Below are 19,663 nucleotides of genomic sequence, written 5' to 3'. Positions count from 1 at the left end.
TCACTAATAAAAGTGGGAGCTTTCCCTTATAAGTCATGGGTAAATATCAAGTTGACTCCTGTGCTTGCCATCATTTATTAAGGCAAGCTATATCTCTCGGTCCAATCAATGGTGACATACTTAAGATTACCAGTGTGTTACCTAACTACAGTCTGCACTCCAGTTCTGTGCATGTTGTTTGATGTAGCTTGAGGAAGTGAGAGTACAGCAGTTCTATAATTATTCACTTCATCATTACACCGCAGTCTCCCACCTGAGTCACTGTCTCATCAGACACGTTTCACAAACCAAATTCAGACCTTGTCATCTTACAGGGCCATCAGGGTCAACAGAAAATGATTTTTTTTTTTTAATGTGCTGCCATGACTCACCAGTGAATCTACCATAGTGACATGTTACATAAACCACAATTCATTTGCTTTATCATCTTGGCTACATGGGATTTAAAAACCCTGACATGTTCGTAAAGCATTATTTTTCAATTATTAAAAAAAAAAAAAAAACTCTGAAACTTGAATGACATGTTGTCCACATCTTATTGGCCACAGACTTATCATGCTTTATTGTGAGATGATTTACTGAGAATTCCATGGATCTATCCTCAGTGCACAACTCACATGGAAGACAAACTGAACAACACGGAAACAGGCAAATAAGCAAACAATCAATACGGCTACTCCACATAGCTGCCAGTTACAAACCTGATTCTTTGCACAGAATGAATATGAAGTCTGCCACAGTCTCCTTGATATCAGTAGAGGGATTTGTCATCAGACGGACCAACCTGTAAAAGCAAGCATGCATTAAAACAAGTTGCTTACCTTGACATGTCTGCCTACCATTTACTAGATTTCATTGACAATTTTCCTTTGGGGCTTAATCTTACAGAAATTGGGGATTGTGGGATGTTTTGCTGGACGAGGCTCTATACATTCATACTGAAGGTCAGAGTTTGACTCATGTAGTGTTCTCCTCCTTGGGCAGGATGTGTTTACTTATACAGGGCGTATCAAAAAAAAAGTTACACTTTTGAAAAAATTGTCTAAATTACATTTCAAAATATTTGGAAGATTTTTTCATATTTATGGATACCCAGAAGTGCAATCAACAAAACAAATTTTTGTTCACGCTTGGCTGAACACTGACGCTCTTTGTCCAGAGTGTGAAAAATGGCTTGCGCCAAATTGAAAGAAGAAGGAAAATTCAGCCAGCAGTCCAAGTAAGTGTTCTCATTCAAAAAAATTACTCTTTTGCTCACAGTTTTGATTATGTTATGATAGTTTAGGAATTTTCTGGCGATTTTCTGTCACGTTTTAAATGATTTCATTGTGTTATGGAAGGTTGACTAACAGCATCAAGATCTTTTAAGCACAGTCATCACAAATCATGCACAGACATATCGAACCCACATTCAAGTCATTCAGTCAAGAAGAAAAGTACAGAATTAATGCATCCTCAGATCATTCAATGAATACAATCAATCTAATCAATCAATTAAATCAATCAATTAATCAATCAATCAATCAATCAATTAATCATTCATTTAATCAATTAATCAATCAATCAGTCAGTCACAATTGCGTTTCTTTCAAATGACCAGTAGTTACATTATTGAAGAGGCATAACTTTTGCACACAAAACAGCGGCAGAAGCTTGGAATTTACTCGCTAATCCAGTAAGGGACACCGCTTGATAGTCAATCACCACACAAAATGCAAGCTACATGTGACAGGAATGGAATCGCGAGAAATGCTTTCAATGTACTGTGGCATTTGGCGATATATCGATCGGATTAGGCGGGTTTGTGCGTTTAAGCAGAATATGCCAAGTTGGCACGCCGTCAACAGAGTGGGGCGTGTGAACGTGGCACATAAAGAGTTAAGGCAGGTGACTCAATTTGCTGCCGAGAATGTTGGGGCAGTGACAGGAGTATAAGAGACTTTGGGGAGTAAACAGTGCTAACACTGGAGAGGCTACCCTTGGTAGATAAGGCCACATCATCATCATTACTATCATCATTCCATTGAATTCAGAATAATGAATGACGGTATCAATTTAGGAAACTAGACCAAAAAAAGAATCGGTATTTGAATGGTGAGACTTGTCCAACTTAACAAAGGACTTGAGATCAATATGTAGCAAAGAGAGAGAGAAAACACACATACTTGTTTCTGAGTGATTCACCTTCCTCTGGCAGCTTTGTGGCATCTCGCAAAGGTGGTAAAACCTATGAATGTACAATTTATGTAGTACACATCCATGAAAATAAATGAGGACACACTATAAATCACTAAATAAAGAAAAATCCACATCACTAGTAGTCACAAATGATAATCACATCTCGGAAACATGTAATTTCTTTAAATTATTTTCCTACTGTACATGTGCATGTTCTTGATTGAAAGTCATCAAACACACAATTTGACAGAGTATCTTCCATTATATTGATGTATCATCATATCATTCACAGCAATCTTGGTTCTCTTCTGTAAGACACGAATTACACAGCAAAGATGAATTCTATCATCAAAATGAAGGAAGATATATTTGCTGCATAACTTTTATGACAATTCTCACATCTAGTTAAAGACAATCTAAAGATCTTCATTCAAATGGCACAGAAAGTGGGTACTTACAGAAAAGACTTTCCAACTGGCTTTTGGAGGATATATATGATCATCACACAATGATGAACATTAGTTCATTGGGAAAAGGATACTGTATAAGCTCTTATTTTCGTGAGGGTTTAATTTTCACGAATTTTGCGAATCACTGCTGTACCCTGAATTTACCAACATGAGAAAACGTCGCCATGCACTATGCTAATAGTGCACTTACGATAGCTGCAGTGCAAAATCGCAACAGCTTATACAGTAACAGTAACTTTTGCATTTTCATGGGACAATGTAAACTCATGGAGTCTGTTAAGGCATGGTGTTTGCAGTTCAAGCTATTTCTCTGTCAAGCAGAGTAATGTAATTGTCACATCATAACATAGCAATTTGGTGGAATATTACAGGAAAAACGATTTGACTTGAACAAGTGAAATGTACCATCTGGCACAAGCCCTACCAAGCTCACAGCCTTAATTCTAATCTCCTCATCAGGAGGTAAAAGGCTCCTCCAGGGATTAAAGTCATTCACTGGAAAATGTGCAATTTTTTTTCTGAATATCTACAATGCAGAACAGGATATATTACAGAAAATGCAGTGATGCAATGACACACCAATGGAGTAACAAGAGATGTACTAGAGAAGATTACTCTATAGAAGCCCCTCCACAGTTCATCTTTAGTCTGGACTAAATGAAGTAAATTATATCCATATCATCTATATGTTGAATAGAGTGCTTTAACCCATTAGAGGGTGGATGGAAAGCAAAGCTCTGATAGTACTAGCACAAAGGCATCCTTTAGTTACTGACCACTTCTTTGAGATGCTTCCTGATGAAGCGATTACTCCTGGCCAGCACACACAGAGCACTGATGCTAGGGTTCAGCTGCTCCACCAGTGACTGGTCCTTGGCATGTTTGGATGTACACTGTGGGATAAAAGATAGACAAGAGAGAACCCTCTAAGATTTCTATAACAAACTTTCATGGAGTATTCATCACAATGAAAACTTTCTACAAAGTATTGTATAATCACTTTCAGAGTTTTACTATTTATTGTACAAATCAAATTGAGATTGACAGGCCAAATAGCTAACATAATCTGAATTTCATACTGTAACAGGAAAACAAACATCACTTTTCCAGATGGCCAGATAATTGAGGTTGGATTGCAACTTGTATTATCTTTTATCAAAGGCAAACTACAGATTGAGAGCAGCAATTAAGAGTGGACACAAAGAAAGCCTCCACTGGTTAACTATGTGCAATGCTCGGCTCTCTGTGCATAGATGAAGATGAAATAGATTTTTTTTTTCTTTTTTTTTTTTTTGGGGGGGGGGGGGGGGTGGTACTTTTGTTGTATTTTGTTTAACCTGCACTGAAACATTATAGACACATAACAACAGTATTGCATTAATCACTCTCAGTGAAAAACGTAATGACATGAAAAAACAAACAAAACAACAGCACCAAATAATGACTATAAGCATAAGAAATTAAATTACCTTACATTAATATACACCAAGGTCGGAGCAACTGGGGGGGGGGGGGGGGCATTTTTTTTTTAAATAATACATAGGAATACATAGGCTCAAACCTCTTTGGGGCCCAAACTTTTTTTTAACCCCGGAAATGGCACAAAAAAAAAAAAAAAAAAAAAAAAAAAAAAAAAAAAAAAGGTGGTTAAGCTTTTTATGTGTTGTACCAGAGGGCTTAGAAGTGCAGATAAGGCCTTTTTTTTTGTCAGCTGAAGAAACCTAGAAGTGGCAGCAGGAAGTTGCGCTGGAGGCCTTTTTTTTTTTTTTTTTTTTTTCTTGGCTTGTTAGTTGATGGAACCCGGAAGTGGCACCAGAAATATAAACTGGGCCCCACCCCCACCCCCACATTAAAAAACGTGGCGCCGGCCGTGTATACTACTAGTATAGCTTAATTTTGCAAGAAAAGAGTTACTTTTACATTGCAACATTCCTTTCCTCCTCACTTCAAATGATTTTTGGAACTATTTCATGAATAAAAACAGGTCAATCCAAAGCAATTGATCTACCACAAAATTACAATAAAAAAGTTCATAAACACAACAAAAAGTTCATAAATTTAAACACATACAATTTAAACATCAATTCAGAATTACACTATTTTTCAATTCAGTCTCCATGTGTATAAATATTGTTTGTTCTTCTAAAACCAATGTGAGGAGAGGAAGGAGTGTGGTATAAGTCCCAAGCAAACACCCCTCAACTCCACTCTACCTTGTCTATTCTCTTTTCCAAAAATTTGAGGATGGCAGTGATGAAGTCCATGCTATGCCCTTGATATACCGCTGCCCCTCCACTGGCCCCTTTGGGTTCTGGAATGAGCTGAGTTACACAGGCCTTGGGTAATGTGCAAGTCAGCATGTTAATTGTGTGGCTGTGATGACCAGGTGGTTGCATGTGAAGATAGGAGAAAAATGAGGACAGGTTAAACAGAATCATTCGCATGAAGTGACTATATAAATTGAGTTGTCAGCATGAGAGTACATTTCTCAAGAAATGCACAGCAGCATTGTCCACCACTATAAACTGTTACCTTGCTAGTTAGAAGCAAGAAACCAGATACTGTTCTGCTTGATCAAAAGATAATTCTTTTTCAACCTTTGATCTTGGTTGACTTGTTGGAAAGGCAAAGGATTCCCTGGTTTCCACACCTCCTGATTACAATTTTTTTTTTAAAATCTTGACAAACACAAATTACAAGAACTGAGTGTACATGACCTATACATAGTATCTGGTGAAGGTTGGAAGAGAATCCTGTCCCCTATGACACCAATATCTGCAAGCAAATTAAGACAAATTATTTTCGTGATATACAAAGAATGAAAGATACTTCTCCTGAAAATTGAGGGAAACACTCCTTGAATTTTTCTCCCTTTATTACTGGTGTAAATAAAAAATATACATCAGTCATCTCTCCGTGCAATCAACATATCAATCTGCATCTCTCGAATGGATATACATATCGGCTTTACTTCCAGAAAGAGCACATTACCACTAGCAATGCATGGTAAGAAGTGATGAGCCTTGATGTCATTATCCCATTCACTTCCAAAGTCTACTTGGTAGATCACATACTCTCACCTATGGTACTCTTCTGTCTTCTCAGCATTCTCTGACTCAGAGAGGAGGAGGGCGCGAAAGACGATCCCTAAACGCTTCCACACCTTTTCATCATCCTGAGGAGAAAATGAGGTGTTTGCACTCATTCAGCATGACTAAATACTCTGCATACTATGATACTGATCTATGTATTACTCACTTGGTGGGATGACAATAACTTGGCTCAGTTGCATAAACTTAAAAATCAAACATACATCCAAAAATCAAACAAATAGGCAAGTTTGACAGCACCCGACAATTACAGAAGCAAATTATAACCTACTCTGAAATGGCATAAAGTTATCAAGTAAATCATTGAAAGGAAATTTTGCACATATTCATGGCAGCCTTTTAACTAAAACCAAAGATATTCTCTTGCAACACAGAGGAATACAAGTACTGTAGTGTATCAATATCTGTGTGCATTCACTCTCTTCCATATATGCTTCCACAGATGTTATTCTGTCTCATTTTTTAATTCAGCCAGCAAAGAGATGTTCCACAGACCCACCTTTTCAAGTTCTTCCAGCCTGACATGGACAATGACATTGAAGAAGGCCTTAAGTATCTCACAAGCAAGGTTCGCCTGGTCAACGGTGATGACTTCACGCTTGTCCGCTGCCCCCAGTGCCCCTATGCTCTCTTTATCGGTGATGTTGCAGAGAACCTGAGTCTCTAGGAGACCTGTCAAAATGGCCACGCCAGAGTGATCCTTCCTTACCTGCGCTCTAGTAAAGCATGCAATGGTACAAGACAAAATATGACAACTCGTCATGGTCATGAGAGATGGAAAGTCAAGATAAACAAGACAGATTAAGTGCAAAGAAAATAAAGGAAGCAGGAGAGGGGGGAGTGGAAGACTAAGAAATTTAATCACCTTGTCTTAAAAAAAGGAAGAGAAAATCGGGATGAAATTCTAAGAAATGTGTCAACGTATCATAACATTCCCATCACCAGGTTCTGAAGAGCACACTGTAAGACATGTCAGTTTGGATTATTCCACCTTCTCACTCATGTAATCACTATTCTGCCAAATGTCTGGCCCTTCATTTACAAAAAGTTCATTGATCATGACCATTAACCTTAAGGACCGATGTTTTATCCGCATTGGACAACAAAGATACTAACAATTTATTTCTATTTATCACATCAAATTACATTCTCACTGGACTTCACCATGAAAAGTCATTGTGGGAAAATGCTATTTCAGTGACAGTTCAGTGACCTTTGGCCAAGACTTTTGACCCTTTAATGTCATCCACATAATTGTCCAGTTATTTCTATCCTTCTACCAAATTACATTACATTGTACTACTGGACATTCCTAGCTGGAATAATGGCTAGAAACTGACATATTTATTCAAAGCAAATTGACTTCAACTTTAGAGGGGGTAAAGATGGGATTTTGCCCAAAATCTAATCAGTGCATCAATATCTCATATAACCAAGGATCAAGAAAATCCACCTTTTTTTTTCAACATTACAATATCATTGTTCTGTGTTCCTAGCCCTCCTTAGACTGTGCTTGTCGTGTGTAGTCCTTACAGATTGCTTTCCCTACTTGTTTGTCACGGAAAACCGAAATACATAATGCCTTTGTGCTAACAATGTATAAAAACAACGCCAGTACATATACATGGTATTGTAAATATAAAAGCACTGATATCAATAAGTAAATAGCTAAAGGTTGAAAATGTAGTATCAACTGACTCTAATGTTTCTTGCACTTATCCTGTTAGTCACCACCCGAGAGGAACTCACCTGAGATCAGGTATTAATGCTGTCAGGAGAAAGAGGAGTCGCATGTCATAGAACATCATGTCCCACGTTACTGACTTGTCCCCATAGTTTTTTGTCCGAGCTATAATCTGCCGTACACACGCACTCTCACTGCAAGATAGGGCCAGATATGAAACAAATAAAGATTCCTCCAAGGACAATTCATTATCATAAATCACGCAGATTCAAACTGTCAGACTGCAGGTTTTCTCAGTCCTTCTCTATGTAGCTAGTATCCAGCAAACAACTGATCTGCCATACCTGTCAAAGGACAAGGCAGAGGGCTGCCAATCTTTTTTTTTTTTTTTTGGGGGGGGGGGGGGGGTGTCAGCGCTCAAGGTTAGTTCAGTCAAGGTTTAATGCTTCCTCCCCATCTCCCCTTATTCAGAAATAATCTGTAGGTGGAGACCTCTAAAGTCATAGCTTTTGTTCTTTTTCATTGCCAAGAAGGGGGTGGGTTGCTGAAAGTTTCTGTAATATCATATTTTTTGTAATCCTTCCTGGGGTGGATCCAGGAAAGAGGGGGCACCTTTACAAAATCAAAGGGGTGCGCATGCACCCCTCCCCCATTTTTTTATATTTTTTGTTTCAACAAAAAATAAAGGGGGCACGTGCCTGTTGAACCTCCCCCCCCCCCCCCCCCTGGATCCGCCACTGCCTTCAGATGTCTGTTCATGGATATGTGTGACCGCCAAAATAAATACATATATCCATAATTATAAAAAACAATGATGATGGTGATAATTATGGCAATACTAATACCAATAATAATGATAATAATCATCATCATCATCATCATCATCATCACAATAATAACAATACTAACAATAATGATAATGATATTATTTAATATTATTTACGATGATTGAAACGACAAAGATAATATACTGCAATAGTTATAGGTATGTTTTATACATATACAATACAAACTTCACAACCATCATTCCTACAGGGCATGATTACGGCATGGAAGGGAGCTAAGGGTTTTACTTGAAACAATGTGTTGGGACTACCACAAATGATTTGACAACTTTAGCCCTTTTTACACTTGTTTTTCTTAACCCCGTACTTTCTCTGACCCAGGACTTTCATTAATCCCATGCCAATTTTTTCAGCTTTATACACTCGCCAATAAATAAATCTTGTCCCAGGCTAAAGAGAAAACTGACATTTTTTACACTCGTATTTCTTTCTAGTCTCGTACTTTGTGGGGTTTGGCTTCATTTCCGTCGCTTACCTCAGATTATTTCTTCGTTCTGTTTACACTCGCTTGCTTGGCAATTGCGGTGCTAACCCTACTTTTTTGCAGGGCCAGATAGTATAGGATTATCGGTGGGGCTAGCCCACTTTGGCAAAAACATGTGTAAACAGAAAGTGGGCTAAGGAAAGTCCAGTACCAACAGTGGGGCTAAGCCCCCCCCCCCCCCCCCACACACCCCCCCCCCCCCCTAGCCCCACCATTAATTCCGTACTAAGCAAAAATTTGCAAGTGTAAAAAGCGCTTTTTGGGCCTAAACTGAGAAATGAAAAAGAGCCAATTATGTACATACCTGCATACCGAACGTACTTTGGAGTTATTGTAGATGAGATTACATAGGCACTTTTGAGCTTCTGTAATGACTGCATTCAACAAAGAGACAGACAATAAGTAAAACACACAGAAAGATCTATTATAGACCATTGCAAATATTCCCAGACAAAAATGTTCAATAAGATTCAGCCGAGAACATGCCTCCACATACTAGACTGTTTTCATGGGCTTTGGGTATATTTTACAGAAAAAGTGAGGGTGCATGAAAACAATTATTGTTTTGTATTATTTGCAGACAATTTTCATTTCTGAAATCATAGTAACTCCATACTTTTTATCCTTGCATTAAGTGTGATACATCTATATTTATGTGAATATATTCTTACCTTATTAACACAAATTCCAGTACAGACCTCTAACCCTTCATTTTGGTCACATAATGCTATAGATTCTGTCAATGAATTACACTGTCACAAAACTTTATCAGTTTTTCACATTCACTTAATAACAAATTCCTGTTTCAGATTAAGAAATCTCCCCCCTTCAAAAAAATAAATAAATAAATAAAAACATACATACATAAATAAATTAAGAAATGTTACAGCAAAATATTGCCTTTGATTTTGATCTTTCCAAATTACATACTATGAAGCGCTTGGATGCGGTTCATATCTGCACAATATTGCAAGGTTCCTCCACGACATCTACAATTGCAATACTTGTCAAATAATCAGAGTTCTACCATATTATTGAATTGTTTAGACAATATCAAAGACCTACACTGTTATATTGTGGCCTGAAAATAGCCACAGCTGAGAATAGATGAAAGTGAAATGCATCTTGAATTATTATCACATGAAAGGAAAAATGAGGCCTTGGACTTAATAGAACTTTGATGAGTGGTGTGAATCTTGGCAAGAATTACAGTGTACCTTTGACATTGAGCTGGTAGGCCTCCTCACTAAGGCCAGCAACCTGGAGGAGTAGATGGATACACTCTCTCTGCTCCAGCTGTAACATGTTGCGTTTATCTCTGCTGAAAATCTTGAGGGACTCCAGGCACAGCAGCCGACACTCTGGGCTGCTGGTGTTACTCAGGGTCTGCACAACATCTCCCATGAATTTCTGTCCCATGAATAACACACAAATCAAACCAAGAGTATTGATATTTCAGGACGGAATGCCACTTCTACAAGCCTTCCACACATCCATGACTTTTTGTCTCAACAAGCCACTTGGTATTGCAACAGAATGAGTGATAGAGTTGTTTTAAAAGTCAATGACATGTGAAGTCATATCTCTACCTCTAGGGGAAAAAATTAATACGGTAATTAATAACAGCTACAAATACAATGGATTAAAACTGAAGAGTAAAATGGCTATTCTTTGGTGAGCAGAATTGCAGTATGTGTACCAGTAAGTTATTCTTATGGCACACTCTAGTGAATATCCTTCAGATAAAGTAACTCTCTTTTGCAATGACATTGGAGGTGGGTTGGGGAAACTTTCACTGTGAATCAAAATTCTCAATCTAAATGAAAGACACATACAATGCATACCATGATATCAATTTTATAACATTGCAACACTCAAATTAGACTGCTTTCTATCTTTGTGACTTGGTTTGTATTACCTGTACGGAGAAAATGATGTACAATTCAACCAATATTTACACTACAAACCACAAGCAGGAGGTATTTTAGCTATAACTTGACATGAATCATTACGGCAACATATGCAATCTTCAAAAGTTGATTTTGTGATAATTCAAAGGTCTACAATAGTGGCATAAGGTTTTTTCTGGCTGATATCGACTCATTGCAGTTATTCACAATCTGAATGCAGGATATAGATGTCATGTATATATGTGTATGAATGTATATCGTACTTCATTGAAATTTCGCTATAAATGAGACTTTGAGGATACCTGTATTTTTTCTAACCTTACCTTCTTGGTTTCTACTCTGACATCAGTGAAGGAGAAAGTATGTGCATTCTATAAAAAGAAAACACACACAGAAGGCATATAACTAAACAGAAATGTTACTGCATCTAATACCTTATACATAATCATAATCCTGACAAACTTTACAAATTCACAACTTTTGAACAAATTGTTTCATTGATGTGCAGTCACTCAAGCCACATGTGTATCAAGGTGAACTTGTCCTTATGAGGAAATAGCCTCTTTGTCAGGTAAATACTACACTACAATGAAATACAGTGGACTCCCGTTATAACGAAGTCCTCGGAACCGGCAGTTTTCTTTCATTATCGGAATTTCGTCATAACCGAACAAACAAACAACAGAAATACATAGAGTGGATAAAGTTGTGGCCTGAATTTTGACTTCACTGTAACCAGAATTTTGTTATAACCCTGTTGGTTATAACGGGAGTGCCCTGTATCTTGATGTTGATATTTGAGAGAAATCTTGCTTTGGTCATTTTCAAACAGCTTGAGCAAGAGATGTCTCAGTCACATACTCAAGACTGTCATTATGAACAATCAACCAACAACACTGTGTAAAATGATACACTGACAATTACACAGTCAGATGCTGAGATTTTCAATTCTGCTAAAATTTAAAAAAAATATATGGAAAATTCTGATCCAACATCTAAGGAGTGCAGGAAAAAAACAAATATTTAAGAAAATGGCCTATAAAATATCTTTCACCTTCTAGAGAACAATTTTAAACCTTTTTATGCAAAAAAAAATAAATAAAAAATGTCCCTCATCCACTCTGTAAAAAGCTGGAATTTTCAGGACTTTACCTTACCCCTTACCTCTTTTGTGAATTCCTGCAGCTTGCTACATATTTCTTTCTCATTTCCAGACTCAAATGCTGGCACTGCTGACACAAGCAGTGTGTTCATGACAGCTTTACAAGATGCAGACGTCTAGTTCACAATGAGACAGGTAGCCAGCACAATAAAGGGCCTACTTCTCCCTGTATGTGGATGAACAGCAAAACAATCAGAAAACCCTTAAAGGTCCTGCTTACCTTTTGGAACAGTGATTTAAAAAATATTCAAGATATGACATTTAATGCATAAGATATGTGTAGGCCTGTTGTACCACAAAACATCCTACATATAGAATTTTCGCGATAAAGCCTAAAATATAAGGAGATATCTATATTTTTCTTAATAAACCGTAACTGTAAACGATTTAGTGTGGGAACATAAATTTATAACGATTGTTTACATTTTGTATTTAACAACACTTAACATCGATTTTACTGATTTAAATTTTTACAGTGGTTGTTTCTATCCCTAACTCACATTTTAGAAGTATTTTAAACCACTAATGCTGGGTTTTTGTTGCATGTGCAAATGGTAAATTATGCCGTTAAGTTTTGTGGGTTCCTCCACAAGATTATTTCTGCTGGGGAGGTGAAAGGGGACCATGTTTTTGACTTGAAAAACAAACAAACAATCAAATAAAACATGCTGATGCTTAAGAAAGCACATTCTTTTACATTTCTTGAGAATTCCTCCTAAAGATTCTTCCAGTTGGGCTGTTTGGTTGAAGGGAGTATCATCCCTAAACGTAACCACAAGGACTACCCTTTACAGCCCCTCAGTATAATCTCAGCAGTAATGTTGGCAAATATCACCTTTTTGATCTACAAATGTACAGTATGATAAAATTAGCTAAGAAAAATATGTATTGATGTTTTCTGCTGATATCAGCTGCATCCAGTGCAACTGACACTATCATACTTTACCTCTGCCTCTCAATGGTTCAACAAAGGGGAATTAATTGCAAAGTTGTAAAATGTTTTGAATATCATTGACAGGAGGTAAAATGTAGACAAGGAATTAATCGATACCTGTATGTCAGCAAAAAATTTGACTTTAAAAAAAAAAAAAAAAGCAGCCAAAAACTGTTTAGAAGCTGATGGTCTAATCAGAACTTGGTCGGCAGATGAGTTCCTTTAGACATACCGGTATTCATAATCTAAGTCCACTGGATGAATAATTGTCCACATTACTAGCAACAAGTCAAAATATCAAACTTTTATATGCTAGTCTGCAGAACATTTGTGGGGCCCACATTATTCCAAGCTACTCAGAAGTGAACACTCAGATGGGATGAGGATAACCATCTCCTTGTACACTGACTGTCATTGCCTTCAGTCACTTTCCTGCATGACAGAATGCAAATTTTACTAGTCAGCAAATGGGGGATACACTTTATCAGATTGTGATGACTCCAAATGACCCTATATACTGCAGACAGTGGACCCTGTCTTCTCTATTGCTACTGGATACAGAAATGATGTAAGCATTGGTAAAACCAAGTGTAGTGACAAGATAGAATTTAAGCATTATAGAATTTGACTTAAGCAAGGTAGAATTTTAAGGATTACTTTTTCTATAGTGCAAGATATCGTTGCTGGGGTCACGACCTCGTATCTATGAAATGTCAAATGTTCAGGAGATCAACAAAAAAACAAAAAAAAAACAACAACAAAACATGGCAGCCAAAGCACTGTATCAAATGGGATAGTCTTTCCTTTGACATGCCATGGTGGCTTTATTTTGGGAGTAAGACAGCTAGGATTTGGTTAGGACATCACTTCGAAGAAGAAAGAAAAAAGAAAAAGGAAAAAGAAGAAGTAGTAGAAGAAGAAGAAACAAGTCACCGGAAGGAGTGGGGGGGAAGAATGGTGGGGGGGGGGGCAGAAAACCAAATAAAAAAAGACAAAAACAAAACATAATGATGACTCGGACAAAATGACAATGTTTATTGTTTTCACACAAGAATTCCATGTTATGTAAGCTGAAATACAACAATTTTCGGCTCGCTCGCTGCGCTCGCTCTCTAAATTTTATATAGAAGAAGAAGGTGAGAACAAAATGTGATGATGGCGCGGACAAAATGACAATGTCTATTGTGTTCACACATGTCATTTTATGTTTAACAGGCAAAATGTTTCACGGAGCAGCGGGTGCAATTTCTTTCGTTCTGAAGCGATCGCCAATTGGATCAAAAGAAGGCGCCAACGGTTTCGAAAATACGGGGGGGGGGCGCCAAAAAATCAAACAAGATAAGAACGAAACGTAATAATGACGTGGAAATATACAAATTTCGGCTCAATCGCTCGTACTAATTTAGAGTATTTCTTCAAGTCCTCAGTTTGTCAGTAAAAATCGTTATCTATAAGGCCGTCACTATATCTTGATTAGAATTGTAAGATTTGATAAGCAAAAAATGACAAGAGTTCCATGTTTTGTAAGCTGAAATACAAACATTTTCGGCTCGCTCGCTGCGCTCGCTCGCCAAAATTTATCAAACCAAAAGGGAGATAAGAACAAAACGTCATTATGACGCGGAAATATACAAATTCATGACGCAAATCTCTCGTTTGAAGAGGCTACACCCCAGTAAATAATTCCAGTGCATATCTTGGCAATCAATGACTTAAAGTCAAAGATATAAAACACCTGTTTCTTGACCCTGGCCTAATCTAAGCATCAGTCATCGCCACAGCGCCACAGGAGGGGGGGGGGGCACCGCGAGAGGAGGAGATTGTTTTGGTTTTGGCATGGGCCGTGTAGCTCCATGGTGCGTGTGTATGTGTGTGTACGTGTGTGTGTGTGTGTGAGTGTAGACATTCAGCGTATGCAGACAGAGCATGCCTGTACTGTAGTGACCGGAACTATTGCCATTCCATTTTGCTCTCCCCTTCTCCCTCCCCCATCTCTCCCCCCTCTCCCTCCCTCTCTCCCCCTCGCTCTCCCTCTCTCTCTCTCTCTCTCTCTCCCTCTCTCTCTCTTTCTCAATGATCCAGTCAGCAGGCTGATTGTAACCAGGGAGGTAGTCTCACCTCCCCGTTGTAACTCACTGCCAAATAGCACATTGTCAGCACCGGCAAACTGGCAATGCTCTCCTTCTTATTCCTGTATTTTCGTTATTTACGGGTCGATTTTTTTCGTTCGAAATGTAAAATGGATGACCATAGAATTTCTCAATAGAATATAAAATTGAAAACTTTAGAAAGGATAGAGAAAATTGAGTTCACTTTGAATGGTCTGCCACAGGCAGATATCCTTATCATGCTCTTACGTAATACGACAGCTGCTTTCTCAACGATCCAGTCAGCAGGCTGATTGTAACCAGGGAGCAGTCTCACCTCCCCGTTGTAACTCACTGCCAAATAGCACCGGCAAACTGGCAATGCTCTCCTTCTTATTCCTGTATTTTCGTTATTTACGGGTCAATTTTTTTCGTTCGAAATGTAAAATGGATGACCATAGAATTTCTCAATAGAATATAAAATTGAAAACTTTAAAAAGGATAGAGAAAATTGAGTTCACTTTGAATGGTCTGCCACAAGCAGATGTCCTTATCATGCTCTTACGTAATACGACAGCTGCTGGAGTCATCAAACCCTGGCTTGGCCTCCAGGTTTGTCACGCCTGAGCAGAAAGTTTATTTGCAATGAACAAGTACTTCGACTCCCAACTCCCAAACGACAAATATACGCACCCCACTTTGGGTAACCTCAGTTGAGGACTCGCCTCAAACGAGGGATTGACGGCATGTTCTGCTCACTCACTCGTACTAATTTAGATTATTTTTTCAAACCTTCAGTTTGTTGGTAAAAATCGTTATCTATAAGGCCGTCACTATATCTTGATTAGAATTGTAAGATTTGATAAGCAAAAAATGACAAGAGTTCCATGTTTTGTAAGCTGAAGTACAAAAATTTTCGGCTCGCTCGCTGCGCTCGCTCGCCAAAATTTATCAAAACAAAAAGGAGATAAGAACAAAACGTCATGATGACGCGGAAAATATACAAATTTTGGCTCACTCGCGCGTACATGGGGGGCATTTCATGAAGCAATTTGTCAGATATCTCGTCTGACAAACTGTTAAAAGCTACTGAAATCCTTGCTTCTGATTGGCTGAGAGCAAATTTTGTCCGACAAGTTGTCGGACAAAATGCTTCATGAAATGCCCCCCTGATTTAGAATATTTTTTAAAGTACTCAGTTTCTTGGTATAGATAAATCGTTATCTATAAGGCCGTCACTATCTTGATTAGAATTGTAAGATTTGATAAGCAAAAATGACAAGAATTCCATGTTTTGTCAGCTGAAATACAAAAATTTTCGGCTCGCTCGCTGCGCTCGCTCGCCAGAATTTATCAAAATTCATTACATTTAAATCACTTTCAAAAGACACCTTTTAAGGGTTTGAAAAGCATATCATGCGGACTTTGCTTAAAGTCCCTACTGGGATCGGGTTGGGGTTGAACACTAGTCTTTTTCAGAAATTAGGGACGCAATTTTCGCGCTTGCCCCGGGCGCCGTTTTCCCTAGATACGCCACTGATCACTTCTGACCATTAACCCTACAGAAATCCAGAGTGGAGTCCCTAAGGCATTTGGGCAACGTATTGCGTTACCTTCCAGCAACTCCTGCAGCTGCGCTGGTGCCAAATTGTATTGGTTCATCCTTTCCTTTGGACTACATCAGCAATGCCGAGAGGGGGAACTTGATGTATGGGCAGCACAAGTTCTCCATACCCCATCAGCCCAGGCTCGAAGGATATCCACAAAAAAAAAAAAGTCATTTTCACCAAAATCTGAGATACAAGGTCTTGTCACCCCAGCCACGATCATATGAAATAATGAATCTACAGTGAACTATATTATTCAACCAATCTGTAATCCTCTGGGGCCATACTTCTCAACCTTTTTTAAACCCATGACACACTTTGGCTCCTGCAATCTTTTTTAAAGGGGATGGCTAGTAACTGATCAGTTGGAATCAGTGGGAATGCTGGGGGATGATTGTTCCAATCCTTGTCGGATTCATTTAAGAGTACATGTTATTTCTATTGTTGTGTGAAAATTATTTGCTTCAGAATGGTCTCATATTCAAGTAATGTACAGTTCAATGTTTTCAAGTTAGCATGCCTGTACACTGTACTGGTCATCGGGGATATGTTCCACAGAGACTTCGTCTGGCTTCATGGATCCCCTACGGAGGAGAGTGATAATGTCCCAAAAAAAAATAAGACTCCCCTGGACTGATGGATTTTTTTTGTCTAGCATGCGCACTAAACTATAATGTACAACCGGGACTGTGTTCAGTATGCTTGAAACTTTGCAGGGTTATCACTAGTCCGACCAGACAGGCTGGGCCTCGCCATCACATTGGGAAACCACAACACAACTATACACTTATAAAAATTCATACGTTTCTTATGAAAATTTATATACATGTTACTCACGTAAAGTGCATGCTTATACAAATTGTAGTTATACTACAGAAGGTACATAAGTCCATAGAGAGCCCTCGTGATAAGTCCATGGAACAAAAAAAGGCGCACTCCCCGACCATCGGGGTTCATCGTTGCAGAATTCACAATGGCGTGTTGACCACTCTGCAAATTATGTGCGCGCATGCCACAGCGTGGCTGGAAGTGCAGTGATCTATTGCGTGCGTGCACTCTTTGGTAGCAGCACGGTCGACAGCGTGACCTTTAAAAGTGCATTCAGATCGCGTGAACTCCCAATAAAGATGTACTGTTTGCACATGCTGCATATAATCTTCATTTTCAGTAAGTTGTCAAATGTGTATGTCAATATTGATAACATAGCTTTGTAGTGTCATTAATGAAGATTACATTTAATGAGTTTGAGGTGACAAAAAATGATGTCAAGTATCAAAACTCAAAGCTATCGTAAAGCGATCGCTGAGCTTGCTTTGTTGTGTTGTGGGCTGCTCCGATACAGCTCTGTCGCTTTTTATACAGCGACTGGGCTGTGTATAGTTAGTTATCACAACCAAGCAAACTGAGGTGAAAGCCGAGCAGTTTTTCCTGAAAATCTTAAATTTATACACACTTATGGAATACGTGTGTGGTAATATCAGCATCACTGTCACCCATGTGATGTCTTTTATGTGCTTTAGGTATTTCTATATGATACTGGAGCGCAGGGCGGCGAGGTGCGGCCCCTTCCTTAGTGCACAACTATTCTGCATCATTCGTGTTTGAAGATGATAGCTGCAAATTTCCAGATCGATCATTGAACTTTGTCTCTAGTTCCACTAGAATCTTTAGCATTTTTCCTTTATGTGAGTGGGATTTCATACTAAATTGTTAGAATTTCAGTGATGTAGAGCTAATGTTAGTGTGATCTAAAGTTAGAACTAACGTTAGAAGTCTCAATTCTAAACATGCATAAAATTCAAACATTAATTTATTGTAGATCTAGACAATAGACGTCTAGAGTCTATGACTGTAGATACCGAGGTGCGGGTCACTCACAAAGTACAGTCAGTAGGTCGCCCTACGGCCTACTCTAGATCTAGTACTAGACTAGATCTAGATCCTCTACAGTTAGTATGGTAAGTCATACCAAGATTAGAAAGAGAGATCCGTCTGTCCGGAGGAGTCTTTTATTTTATTTTATTACATTTTCTATATAATATCTTATTTTCATTTTTTCTATTTTTATTTTCATTTTTTTTTTACGTTATCGCTTTCCGTGAAGCCAGACGCAGTCGCGGAACATGATAAGTTACGTTAGCCTAACGCTAATGTCAGAATAGAATCTAACGTTAGAGTAGAATCTGTCCCCGACGACCAGATACAGACCGATCTTTCAGTCAAACTAACAGTTACAGTACTAGACGAGGCCTAGCCCTAGGTTAAAATATTAGTAGATCTAACGTTAGGCCTAAAGTAGGCACCTACACTAGACGTGATCGTGACATCTCTAACATTAACTAGTAAATTTATTGTCATTGTAGTAACACCTTTTAAAGGGGCATAGTCCCGGTAGTGTAGAGGGCACTGTTGATGATACTGCTGATCACCATTAAGCATTGATACGAAGATTACCGAAGTTGAGCTGTCATCAAGAGTAAAGTGCGTAGGTGTTGCTAAGTATAAAACGTTGCCTTCATTGTCTTCTCTGTGCATCGCGCAGTCTGTAGTAATGCCAGGGTGCGTGCATATGTGCTTGTTGATATAACATCACAAAAGAAATTTGCTAAAGCTGTCATCTCCTCTGCCGAATCATGACATGAGCCGAACTGTGATCGGACCACTGACTACAGACAGTGGATTGGACTTCTTCGGACTCGGGGAAGTGGGCCAAAGCGTAAGCGCTAAAGTCTAGCTAGTGTAGTAAAGAGGAGTAGTCGATAGTGTACAATTGTAGGTCTCTATTGAGTATAGGAAACTCGCGCCATGCATTTGACTAAAAGTACACCGGGACCATGCACCTTTAATAAAGTCTAACACGTTAGAATCTACAACATGCAGAAACATGCCCAGGCCGGCATGGCATTCATGCGTCATGCCTTACTCATGTCATGGCATTCATGAATCATGGTTTAATTCTCAGAAAGAGGAGTGAGACTGCCTGCACGCACCTTGTCCTTGAATAGATCTAACGTTATAGGCCTAACACTAAAGGCGGTGTCACACCTGTCCAGGCAAGCTACGCGGGCTTGTGGCTTGCGTGCATTCCGTGTGACTCGCGTGAGAGCTTTGAAACCGATCCATTTTCTGTTACGAGCGACTTACGGGGATTGCGAAGTACCTGCTTTGGAGTTGCCTGTGAGACCTGTGCTA

At 38.7% G+C, this 19,663-nt stretch overlaps 1 protein-coding gene across 1 annotated transcript in view; it reads right to left on the bottom strand.

The window, feature by feature from the left end:
• LOC139731024 (chaperone Ric-8A-like) overlaps positions 1-19,663 on the bottom strand; it is a 37,779-nt gene that overhangs the window by 13,119 nt on the left and 4,997 nt on the right. Inside the window, exons 2-12 of the mRNA XM_071641906.1 lie at positions 11,846-12,009; positions 11,005-11,052; positions 9,989-10,181; positions 9,076-9,145; positions 7,508-7,636; positions 6,258-6,474; positions 5,729-5,823; positions 4,862-5,021; positions 3,425-3,541; positions 2,166-2,227; positions 702-784 (exon numbers count right to left, since the gene is read on the bottom strand). Coding sequence (XP_071498007.1) covers positions 702-784; positions 2,166-2,227; positions 3,425-3,541; positions 4,862-5,021; positions 5,729-5,823; positions 6,258-6,474; positions 7,508-7,636; positions 9,076-9,145; positions 9,989-10,181; positions 11,005-11,052; positions 11,846-11,935 — 1,264 coding nt within the window. The 5' untranslated portion in view covers positions 11,936-12,009. The remainder of the gene's footprint in view (positions 1-701; positions 785-2,165; positions 2,228-3,424; positions 3,542-4,861; positions 5,022-5,728; positions 5,824-6,257; positions 6,475-7,507; positions 7,637-9,075; positions 9,146-9,988; positions 10,182-11,004; positions 11,053-11,845; positions 12,010-19,663) is intronic.

Source organism: Diadema antillarum, unplaced genomic scaffold, assembly GCF_040938485.1.
Source record: "Diadema antillarum isolate AM-2024a unplaced genomic scaffold, OU_Dant_1.0 seq00000348_RagTag, whole genome shotgun sequence".
In the NCBI taxonomy this organism is placed as follows: Eukaryota; Metazoa; Echinodermata; class Echinoidea; order Diadematoida; family Diadematidae; genus Diadema; species Diadema antillarum.
This window is presented reverse-complemented; position numbering and strand designations above follow the sequence as displayed.